Here is an 11,805-nt window from a genome sequence, read left to right as displayed (position 1 = left end):
TGCGTACTTTTTAACGTACGGTTAAAAATAATGCTTCCAAACTGATGGACGGCCTGGATTAAAATATACAGAATCGTGGTCCCATGGAGTTGGTATGTTTTAATTGTAGACGATTCCGAATCGGTCGAATAGAAAAACGAACCTTCCTAGCAAAGAGCGATATCCAGAGGAAACGGACATCTGGCAGGTATCTTCCAGGTGGGCCACACCTCTATGTAACGTAATCCAACCGACTACCTCTCAGGAAAGAGATAAAATCAGCCCCAACCCCAACAAGCCACACATTCAACACCTCACATAACAAAACAACACCAACAGTTCAGCATGGAGATGTGGTTACTCATCTTCCTCTCCATCTCTTTCTCCATAGCTTTGAAATTTCTTATCTCCAACCTCTTCCAAACACCAAACACCAAGAAGAAGAAACTCCCACCTGGTCCACCCACCATACCTTTATTCGGCAACCTCTTATGGCTGAGAAAGTCCCTTTTCGATATCGAGCCTGTCCTTCGGGAGCTTCGAGCCAAGTATGGTCCCATCGTCACCCTCCATATTGGCTCACGGCCCGCCATCTTCGTCGCCGATCACTCCCTTGCCCACGAGGCACTCATCCAGAAGGGATCCATCTTCTCTGATCGGCCACCTGCCACGGTTCCAGGCCGCGTCATTACTAGCAACCAACATAACATTAGTTCGGCTGGATACGGTCCGCTATGGCGCCTCCTTCGCCGTAACCTTTTGTCGGAAATCCTCCATCCTTCGCGTGTGAAGTCTTATGCCCCTGGCCGCGAGTGGGTGCTCGAGATTTTGATCAAACAGCTTCGATGCCATGCTGATGCGGGTGAGCCTGTCCGTGTGGTGGAGAGCTTCCAATACGCCATGTTCTGTTTGCTATTGCTCATGTGCTTTGGCCAGAGGCTAGATGAGAGCGAAGTGAAAAAAATCGAAGATATACAGCGGCGGATGCTCACGAGTTTTATTAGGTTCAACATCTTTGCCTTCTTGCCGAAACTTGGAAAGTTCTTGTTCCGAAAGCGGTGGAACTGGCTCTTACAGATGCGCAAGGAGCAAGAACAGCTCCTTATCCCTCTGATAAGAGCTCGTCGAGATCGGAAAGTAGACGATCAAGATGAGAAGAGCTTTGTGTTTTCCTATGTTGACTCGCTCCTCGCTCTCGAGCTTTCTGAGGAGGGAGGGAGGAAACTCACTGAAGATGAGATGGTGAGCCTCTGCTCGGAGTTTCTAAATGCCGGGACTGACACGACCTCGACCTCACTGCAATGGATCATGGCGAATCTGGTGAAGCATCAGGACATACAATCGAAGCTAGCAGAAGAGATTGAGGCGGTTGTTGGGAAGGAGAGAGAAATAATAGAGGAAGATCTGCAGAAGATGCCATATCTGAAGGCAGTGATCATGGAGGGGCTGAGGAGGCACCCGCCGGGCCACTTCGTGCTGCCCCACTCTGTTTCGGAGGAGGTAACGTTGGATGGGTATGTCATACCAAAGAACGCGACAATCAATTTCACAGTGGCGGAGATAGGCCTAAACAAGGAGATCTGGGAGGATCCGATGGAATTCCGGCCAGAGAGGTTCTTGGACGGAGGTGAGGCCGTTGACATAACAGGGAGTAGAGAGATAAAGATGATGCCTTTCGGGGCGGGGAGACGGATATGCCCTGCTCATGGCCTGGCTATGCTTCATCTCGAGTATTTTGTGGCTAATCTGGTGAGGGAATTCGAATGGAAGGCGAAGGATGGTGAAGATGTTGATTTAACTGAGAAACTTGAATTTACTGTTGTTATGAAGAATCCTTTGGAGGCTAATATCATTTCAAGGAGAAAATAAGGATAGGTATACTTAATTTTTCTGCGGTCTTGTCTTGTTTCTGTAATTAACTCTTGTAATTTTAGTTGTTGAATTTCTCACCTGTACTACTTTTATATCACATGTTATCTTGATATATGAAGGCTAGCGATGCTGGGTGCTTTTTCTTTTATTTATTTATTTTCACTGGAATATTCCATTCTCACTGAAGAAACATTCAACATGGTGGCAATGCAGAGAAGAACAGAACAACAGAAAACAGAGAGTATCAAAAGTACCCACATGGGCAGCAGAGAGCTTTGGGCGAGCTTTTGAAGGCTTCTCCTCAAGTTAGCGATAGTAGGCTTACCTTACATTGAATTTTAGATTGGATGTTGGTTTGAAATAAATAATAATAATAAAAAGAATGACAGGGGTACAGTTTATATGCTCTATGCGTTCCTTATTTAAAGCTGGAAAATAACCCATGTACGGGGACATGGTAACAAGGTTCATGCACTGGTCCTTTTCTTAGTAGTTCAATGGCTTAGTTTAACGAGTCTTATTAGTCTTGAGGTTTTAGGGTACTGGTTCGATTCTTAACATTTTTCTAATAGAGATGGGGGCTAAATTTACTTAGCCATCCTATATCAGTTCTGATGACTCTCTCATGGAAGTGGGATGTCTAGGTTAGAGACAAAGCAACAAGGTTCTTGCCCTAGTCCTTGGTAGTTTAAGGGCCTAGTAAAGGAAATGCGATGTATAACTATCAAAGAAAAAACATTGAGGGTCAAAGATCTGATCCGAAAAAGAGAACTTTTTTATTTTATTTTAATTTATACGCTCAATGGAAGGGATTACAATATATGAAACCAATCGAATGAATGAATTTCAGCCAGCCATCTACAGGTAGTCCCAGTTGCGGTTGGGATAAGGAAGGGCTGTTAACACCTACCTTGATGCGTTCTATTAATTTTGGCTTTTAGCATATTGGTTAGGTTGTTGACATTTTATGACGAAGATGGGACCAAACTTCCTTCGGGGTGGGACTACCTAGGTCCATGTGGGACTTACATCTTAATGGCATTTCTCCTTCAATCAAATTCCACATCGTCGGGGGAGCAATACATATCCAAATGCTTGCATCATATAAGATTTGAACTTTGTTAGGCAAGCTATACCTTTTAGATATTCTGGCATAAAAATTAGACTATTAATTGATCAAAGTATTCCTGATATATTGATAATATTCCTGATATCATCTGTATCTCCAGCTCGGTGATATAGATATATCACTAAACATCATCAATGTATCATTGATATTTTCAGCTGTGTAACTTAAATGTATCGCTAATATTTTCAACTGTGTAAATTTCAGGTGTTGCCAGTGTATCGGTGATATTTTAATAATATCACCAATGTATCGATATCACCAAAAATCTATTTATTAAAAAAAATTCATATTAAATTCTTTCTATGGGTGCGTGGTTGTATGATGAAATGCATGTTTTATGTGTGTGTATATGTATGTATGCATGGATGGATAGATATTTCATGGATGGATGGATGTATGATACATACATTTGTATTATATAAGATTACGGATGGATATAGGTTATTGTATGGTACCTTCATTTGAATTTTATAAATTCATTGGACTGATTTATTACAATAGTACATGCTTTTAGGTCTCATGTTTGTGTATGCATTTACAAATATGTATTTTAACATCTTTTGAAGTTTCATCGAAAAATTTCACTGTTCCTCTCATGTTTCTCCATGTTCGTTGCATTTTCAATTATCAGTGATACCATCAACAATAACAATATTGTTTCCGTATTCTCGGTATATCAACACTAAATCAGACTATTTCAGAACCTAGGGGAGTCATAACATATTAAAGCAAATGAAAAGCTTGAAAAACAAGAATTAACTGCCAATTTACTTAATGTAATTCCACACTAATGCCATGTCATACACATCCGCATGCATGAGCTATACTTTTTTGGATCCTCTAACACAAAAATCAAACCATTTCACATCTCAAGCGCTCCATAGCATATTAAAACAAACAAATGGTTCGAAGAAATTTAAAAGGTGAAATTATTTTGCATGCTATGGCCCATTTTTAAAGACTGAAATTGTTGATTTTCGGCAGAAGATCTGCGCATGATTTCCCACCTTATTAAAAGCTCAGATCTAACAGAAGTATTTCATATTTGCAGGTCTCCTGATAGATACATATGGCTTTACTCACGTGAGGATTTAGAAGACCTCTAATTTCTTAGTGCCGGTGGGCCTCCCTCAACCCTCATACCCATGATAAATAATATAGGAGCTCGCTGTCCTATAGCATGAAAAGCTCAATGGAATCTTTGCTGATTAGAAGATGTTTTAGCTCAGAATTTGGAGGAGGTTTGGTTACCTTTATTTTTATTAAATTCCTTAGCCAGGGCTGTAATTTGATAGAATTCGGTGATGGCAGAGATAACATGTTGGGTCTGACTGCACATCTGATGGCATACTAGGGGACGTCTGGGCCATTTCTCAGATAGTGCGTACTATGACACATGCCATGCACCAAAAATCAGAGGGGACACCTTTCAAGTGAGCCACATGCTTTGAATTTGGACTGTTGGGTTTCTTTTCTAGCCACACATTTTCATCATGCAAGTGTAATTTGCTTATCAGCAGATTAATATTTTTGGTGGTCCAACCCATCTCTGCATTCCATCTGCCATCACAAAGCTCTCCTATTTTCATTTGTTTTTCCTTCTTGAGGATGCATGCCTTTGGGATATCTGTTAAGAAGTCAAGAAAAGCCTTATTTTTGAGTTTTGATCTAGCATGGTCATATCTACCGAATACCTATAGACTATAGTCTAAGTGAAGCTATGGTCCTCGGTAAAGTGAAACGTGGAAAATGATATTCCTGACTAATTAATTGAGATTTTAGGCTTAGATAATGATTATGATTAGAGCTGGGCAAGGGATGACTCGACTCGGCATACTTGACTCGTCCAACTCGTCCAAACCCGACTCGACCCAAACCGAGTGGGTGAGTCGATCCGAACTGAGTAGACTTCGTATAATCCGAACTCAAACTGTGTCAAGTTTGGGTTACCCAGTGACTTGACTTGACCCGAAATCCGATTCAGTACTGACTCAACTAGATCCAAAATCCGACTCGTACATATAAAAAAAAAAAATCCAGATTTGATGTTTCAGATCTGAGATGCCTTGTAGTTGATGGAGGCTGCAATTCCGGCAGGTGCACCTGGGTTTTGAGCTATGATTTCAGCCTGTGGATACCCACTGCATCCAACCTGACTAAGTGCTGACTCGACTTGACTTGGTACCTCTAACCAGTTCAAACTTGGTCTGGATTAGTCCAATCCAAACCAGGACTCAGGCATGCTGGACTTGGCACCGAGTCGGGTTGAGTTCGGGTCATGTCTATTTCAAAAGCAGGTCGAGTCAGGTTAGCCCTCAGCATGACCCGACTCAATGCCCAGCTCTAATTATGAGATGATACTCGAGTCTCCTATAAGTCACGATAGGGCTGGCGTTTAGAAGCCCTACTGTTCATCGTGACTGTCCCATGTGGATGAGGACACATATTGGTGGTGACCCCAACACAAGTAAACATGTGCGATTAGAACAATATGGGCGCCGTGATGTATGTGTTTTATCCGTAGCTTCCATCCGTTTTGCCCGTTCATTTCAGGGCATGTGCCCAAAATTAGCCACACCATAGGAAACAGTAGGGATTGAATGATTACCATTGAAAACTTCCCAGGGCCGCAAGTTTTTGATCAAACTGATATTTGTGTTTTCCTTTCATTCGTGTCCGTGTGACCTTATGAAAACTTTGGATGATAAATAAGTATATCTGTGGCCCTGGGAAGATTGCAGTGATGGATATCATTATCTAACTGTTTCCTATTTCAATCTTATGCTCACGCCCTCAAGTGAGCTGGCAAAACAGATGGATGGCATAGATAAAAACATACATAACGGTGGGCCTCAGAGAGTCTGACACTGTTGGTCACCATGTAATCTGCGTCGGATAAAAGGGACAAAACAAAAGCCAGTCTATTCAAGAATTCAGGTGGGTCTTATTTGGGATATGCTTGATGTTTGGGGACGCGGATTGGGTAGTACTCCCACCGGGAACTAGCTAGAGAGGGGCGGTCTTGTTGAGGGCTCTGTGGGTCCACCGTGATGTATATTTTTTATCCCCACCGTCCATTTTAAGGCATGAGCCTAAAAAGGAGGCATATTAAAGGCTCAAGTAGACCACATCATAGGAAGCAGTGGGGATTGAAAGACTACCATTGAAAAGTTCTGTGGTTCTTGGGGGTACAGAAGATTTCCATTAACCTGCTATTTATATTTTCCTTCATCGGGGTCTACATGACTTTATGAACAGGTTTTTTATGGCAGGAGTTCAATCCCCTGCTTCCTATGGTGTGATCTACTGGAGCCTTCAATTCAGAACCGTTTCGTGTTCATAATCTAAATTTCTCACACACACACACACACACACACACACTATATATATATATATATATATATATATATATATATATATATATATATATATATATACAGAGAGAGAGAGAGAGAGAGAGAGAGAGAGAGAGAGAGAGAGAGTCATGCACACCTGGGCATGTCTGCACCTTTGCACACATGCCATGGGCGTCTAATCCGAACGGTTCATGTGATGCAGAATCCCATGAAACTCCAAAATACAAATTTTCACCATGATCTAAAATTCTGGTGGGTCATAGCAAAAAGAAATGCAAATCAAGGGAGAAAACTGTTTTCATTTTCATGGCCCACCAAAGTTTTGGATCAAAGTAAAAATTGGGCCACGGGAGTTTCATGAGCTGCTGCTTCACATGGACCATTCGGATTTTGTAGTCACATCATGTATGATGAGTTCTCAAAAAAGTTCACACTAGTTCTGTTAGAACTGGTACGCAGCTGAGCATTCGCCTATATATATATATATATATATATATATATATATATATATGAATTTGGTCTCTTGCGCATAAGGCTGCATGGAACTTTTATGCGAGCTTTGATATGAGTTGTTAGATTACACTCACAGCAGGGATTCAGCAACATTGAGAATGAGTGTCTCGAAAATAATGACTAGCGTTGAGACTCCTACACGCCTACAGGAATTGCACGCTGTCTGCAGCTAGGTAGATATTGGACGTGCTCTGTGCACCGATCATTATGTATGTGTTTTATCCATGTTGTTCATCTAATTTTTCAGATCATTTTCGAACATGAGCCCAAAAACAAGGTAGATCCAAATCTCAAATGAACCGTATACCATAACAAAACAGTGGTGATTAAACACCCATCATTAAAAACTTCCTAGGGCCCACTGTAACGTTTATTTTCCATCCAACTTGTTCGTTAGGTCACACAGGCTTGGATGATGAGAAAAAAAAAAATTTATCCAATTTATCCAAAACTTGCGGCGCTTAAGAAGTTTTTAATGGTGGGAGTTGAATCACCACTCTTTCCTGTGGTGTGGTCAATTTGAGATTTGGATCTACCTTGTTTTTAGGTCAGGTCAGAAAATAATCATTCAAAATGGATGGACGACATGGATTAAACACATACATCATGATGGGGCCTACAGAGTACCTTACAGTAGCCACCTGGTGACTGGTAGCGTCAAAAGGCAATCCGCGTCCCCTCGATGCATGGATACCACCTGGATGCGGATTTCCTGCGAAACTTTCGCAGGAAGTTCCTGCGTTGGGATGCTACGTGGGGGCCACCATGATGTTTTTGAAAAATCCACATGTTTATACTTTGTTCAAATCATTTTAGAAGATGATACCAAAAATCAAGTGGATCCAGAACTACAGGTGTCTATACGAGAAGGAAAACCAGAAAAAGAGTTTTCCACCATTAAAACCTTTTTGGGCTCCATCTTAATGTTTATATGCCATCCAAATTGTTTATAAGTTCATTCCCAGTAGGATGAAGTGAAAACACAAAACTATTAGCCTTATACTAAACTTTTGTAGCCATACAAATGTTTAATCGGTGATCACTGAATCTCCACTGTTTCCTCTCATGCATCCCACTTGAGGTTTGGATCCACCTAAATTTTGTTCTAATGTCCTAAAAATGATTTGAAATAATGAATGGATGGTGTGGATTTCTCATAAACATCATGGTGGACCCCATGTAGCATCCCAGCACAGGAACTTCTTGTGAAAGGCTTTAACAGGAAATCCACATCCGGAACCACCCCCATCAGGACGGAAGCAGATTGGTTGGTGTACCACACACCACCAATCTAGTTGGTGTGGGTACACCGAGTTGTACAAACAGTTCAAAGGAGATTAAAGTTATATGGGCCCACAATGATGTAATTATCATATCTACACCGTTAAGCATCCATTTGGCGAAATCATTTTAGATCTTTCTCCAAAAAATGAGTAATTTTCAAGGCTCAAGTGAATATGTCTTAAGCACCATATTAATCAGTGATAGGGAGCCTTATGTTTACCATGATGTGCACCAGACCAAACATTGCGCAAGTAATCATTAAACTGTTGTGAAGTGAACGCTTTATTAGTTGAAGGGTGCTTCTGAGGTGACTATTTATTTTAGCAGCCAAAATTTAGAGTTGGGAAAAAGGTGCTTAAGTGCACTTACAATCTTATATTAGTTTAGCTGCATATTTGCAGAGGAATGGCATGTAAGGCTTCATTCTATTATAACCTTGGGGGCTGCACATGCATCAACTGCAGCCTCTTCGATCGTTACTATCCCACCTAATCACTGGTGAGATTTTAACCACAAGCGCGTTGTCACAAATATGATATTATGATGCATTCCCAATGCCTCGTTATGCAGATTATGCATGAGATCATAATAAAAGAAGATCTACCAAATGTTATATTATATCTTTGGTTGACGGTGTGGTTAGTTCGTTGTTGAGATTGCAGTCAATGGTGGATTTGTCTACTACAAAAGCATAGTACATATCAGCTACATGTAGACACCCCACCTTGGGCCAAAAAACTGATTAGGATTGGACCAACTCAACCCGACTTAGTGGCTAACCTTAAGCCCTAACCCCGATATTAAACCTAACTTAGGAACCCAAATCCTAAATAGAAACCCTAAATCCCGTTCACACCCTGTCCAACTCAGTTAACCCAGTTATCGTAGTCAATTCAGTCCAACCTAGTCAATCCCAGTCAACCTAGTTAATCCCGGTCAACCTAGTCAATACAGTCAATCCAATTAGGCCAAAACCAAGCAAGATTCAAGCCTGAAACCAAACCCAATCCAGGCCCATTTCAAGCCCAAACCTAGGCCCATTAGTAATTAGGACCATAATAAATTAAAATCGAGCGAACCAGAGGCAATACGCCACCCTAGGAGCATTCCTACAAAATTTAAGGGCGATCCATGATCTTGACGACGACCAGTGTGCTACTAGCCATGTAGCAGCTCCCCTGTCTTGGCAGGGAGTTCCCACATGTGTAGGGGAGCTTACCTGCCAAAGTAGGGAGCCATATGTATCTCTAGCTACATGTCGCTGGCCACGTGGAAGGATCCCTACATGTGTGGAGTTTCTCCTTTTGCAACCCACATCCGTGTGGCACTGCTAATTGACCTTGATGCCCTGCCCTTCCCCCTTAACCAAAAATACAACCCATGCCATCTAATCCAACCCATGAGATCTTGTCATGTCGTGACACTATCAAATTCCAACCATCAACAATCTTTCTAACCCCAAACTTACTTAAAACGACTAGAAAATCAGGCTTGGGGACCATAAATAGCCCCCCCCCCCCCACACACACACACACACACACATTTGATCCATCATAAGAGTCACAAAAAACCTAAGTTTTCTCCACTTAATGAGAGAACATTAACCTTAGCCATCCCATCCCTCTATCAAGGAGAGTGAGAGTGAAAGAGAGGGTCTAACTCTAGTCTAACCTAGCTTAGCCAAATCCCTGCCCTCCTGAGCATCCCAAGTTTAGATCCAATCTACTCAATCCAATCCTTACGACACCACCGTCCATCCTGCCGTCCAATTCTCAATCAACTTCATCTATTCTTGCATTTGCATTGTTCAACACCTATTCCCTTCTCAACCCCCTGCTCATTAAGTTCATCATTTCTGTATTGCATTGTATCTTACACATGGTTAGTATAAACATTTGCTCTATGACTTGCCGACACAGTTAGATCCTGCCCATCCGAAACCTGTGTTGATCAGTTAGTCACTTTGGCAAGTGGAAGATTTATGAAAGATTTATCTAGAACAAACCAAAGCCTGTCATAGGCATTGCATTTAACACATCATCGTACACACTATTGCATTATTAATGTGCAAGAACTAATTCTGATTATTAAGAATTTGGTTGATCCTGTGAAGTAGAGATCGTATATTTGTACGGGCAGAGTGGGTGTCTAACACCTTTCCATTTTGTAACTGCGGTCCCTTATCCTAAATCTTCAGTCGCAGGTCAAGAAGTCATCTTAGGACTGAGAATCTTCGGATCTTCTCTTCTAACATTTTTACAGGGTCTAGTCGACTGTGGTGACGAAGTAATTAGCTAGTGGCGACTCCAGTCAAATATAAGCACTCTTTCGAACACAACGTAAAAGGCCTTGAAAAAGGCACCTGTGGAAGCATGAGTCAATTTCGTCTAAGACCTATCATCTACATTGCACAAGCATACAAGGAAGTTATTTGGCTAAAGAGGTAGTAAAAGGAATTGAGATTCAAGCAGAAAGTAGTGGTGATTCTTTGTGACACTCGGAGCACATTATATTTGGCTAAAAATGCAGTATTTTATGTTCAGCTAAAACACATCGATGTTCAATATCACTTTATTTAAGACGTGATGGATAATGGTCAGCTGTCATTGTAAAAGATTCACACCAACGATAACGTGGCAAATATGCTGACGAAGCCTATTATAAGGGAGAAATTTGTTTGGTGCAGGACTTCTCTTAAGCTTGTTGTTATCTAGCGAATGGTGACGTTTGGATAACTATTACTGTAAGTGTTTTTTGCGCTATTAGAGAAACTAATCTTCAAGTGAGAGAATATTAAAGGGGTGACCTATGTACATATATCCCTTCTTTGCTTGCCTCTCTCTAACTCCCTCTCCGGTGCATATGTACGTATGTCCGTACGTATAGTGACGTATGGTGAAGCCTAGTTTGTATAAGTTGTCATTGGGTCTCTCATGTGATCTATATTAAGATAAGCATAGTTAAAGAGAGTTAATTCATTAATTCATCTTTTGAGATTTTTCTTGGTGTGTGATTTTTTATACGAGCAGAGAGAGAGGTAAGCTTTGTATTTTTGTCTATCTTCTTTTAATAAAGAAGAAAACTTTATTATTGCCTCATGGAATAGGCATGTTGTCGAATCACATAAATTATTATACTTCTTGTATCTTATTTTGATTTGACCCTTTTAACTTTTATTTAGCTATTTTCATTTGTATTTTGATTACAACACCCTGCACTCACCCAACTCAACCCGATCCAAACATGTGTCATCATTCCTACCCTGACTTTGAAGACCCTCAAATCTTGAAGTCGAGTAGGGTCCATTGGATTCAAGCAACTGAAACCAAGTTGTTACCCTAGAATTATGCAAGTCTAGAATCGGCTTCCTAGCAGGTGTTGAAACAAAAAGCTTGGGAAGAAAATTAGAATCTGAATTACAATAGCAGGTTCGATCACGGAAGAGAAGAGTCAACTATTTGACTTTAAAGAAGAAAACTGGAATCTGAATTACAATAGAAGATTCAGTACCTCTCAAGGGAACCTCTCGCCATGGCAACCCCGCGAGTTTAACACCTCTCGCCACCAGCAATGGCAGCTCCCCTTCATGGGAGAATCCATGAGGCGTCGATCCCAAATGTCAGGAGCAGAAGAAGATTGGCGGAATCGGAGCCTAGGGGTTTTACTCTTTTC

General features: G+C 41.2%; 1 protein-coding gene across 3 annotated transcripts; it reads left to right on the top strand.

Annotated features, from left to right (window-relative positions):
* Positions 1–265: 265 nt before the first annotated feature.
* LOC131232619 (cytochrome P450 89A2-like) lies at positions 266–4,277 on the top strand. Of its 3 annotated transcripts, XR_009164898.1 has the most exons (3): positions 266–1,854; positions 2,065–2,166; positions 4,032–4,277. XR_009164898.1 is itself a non-coding variant. In XM_058228980.1 (2 exons), exon 1 carries the CDS (start codon positions 325–327, stop codon positions 1,846–1,848), a length of 1,524 nt encoding a protein of 507 aa, XP_058084963.1. In that variant the 5' UTR covers positions 266–324; the 3' UTR covers positions 1,849–1,854; positions 4,032–4,277. The 3 variants fall into 3 exon arrangements, 2 of the variants coding, with proteins under 2 accessions (XP_058084963.1, XP_058084965.1); XM_058228980.1 differs by lacking the exon at positions 2,065–2,166; XM_058228982.1 differs by lacking the exon at positions 4,032–4,277 and having other exon boundaries at positions 2,065–2,250.
* Positions 4,278–11,805: the final 7,528 nt, after the last annotated feature.

This window comes from Magnolia sinica, chromosome 18, assembly GCF_029962835.1.
Source record: "Magnolia sinica isolate HGM2019 chromosome 18, MsV1, whole genome shotgun sequence".
In the NCBI taxonomy this organism is placed as follows: Eukaryota; Viridiplantae; Streptophyta; class Magnoliopsida; order Magnoliales; family Magnoliaceae; genus Magnolia; species Magnolia sinica.
This window is presented reverse-complemented; position numbering and strand designations above follow the sequence as displayed.

Bases quoted from the DNA above. Each gene is read 5' to 3' on its own strand.
- LOC131232619 (XM_058228980.1), top strand. From the start codon at position 325: ATGGAGATGTGGTTACTCATCTTCCTCTCCATCTCTTTCTCCATAGCT.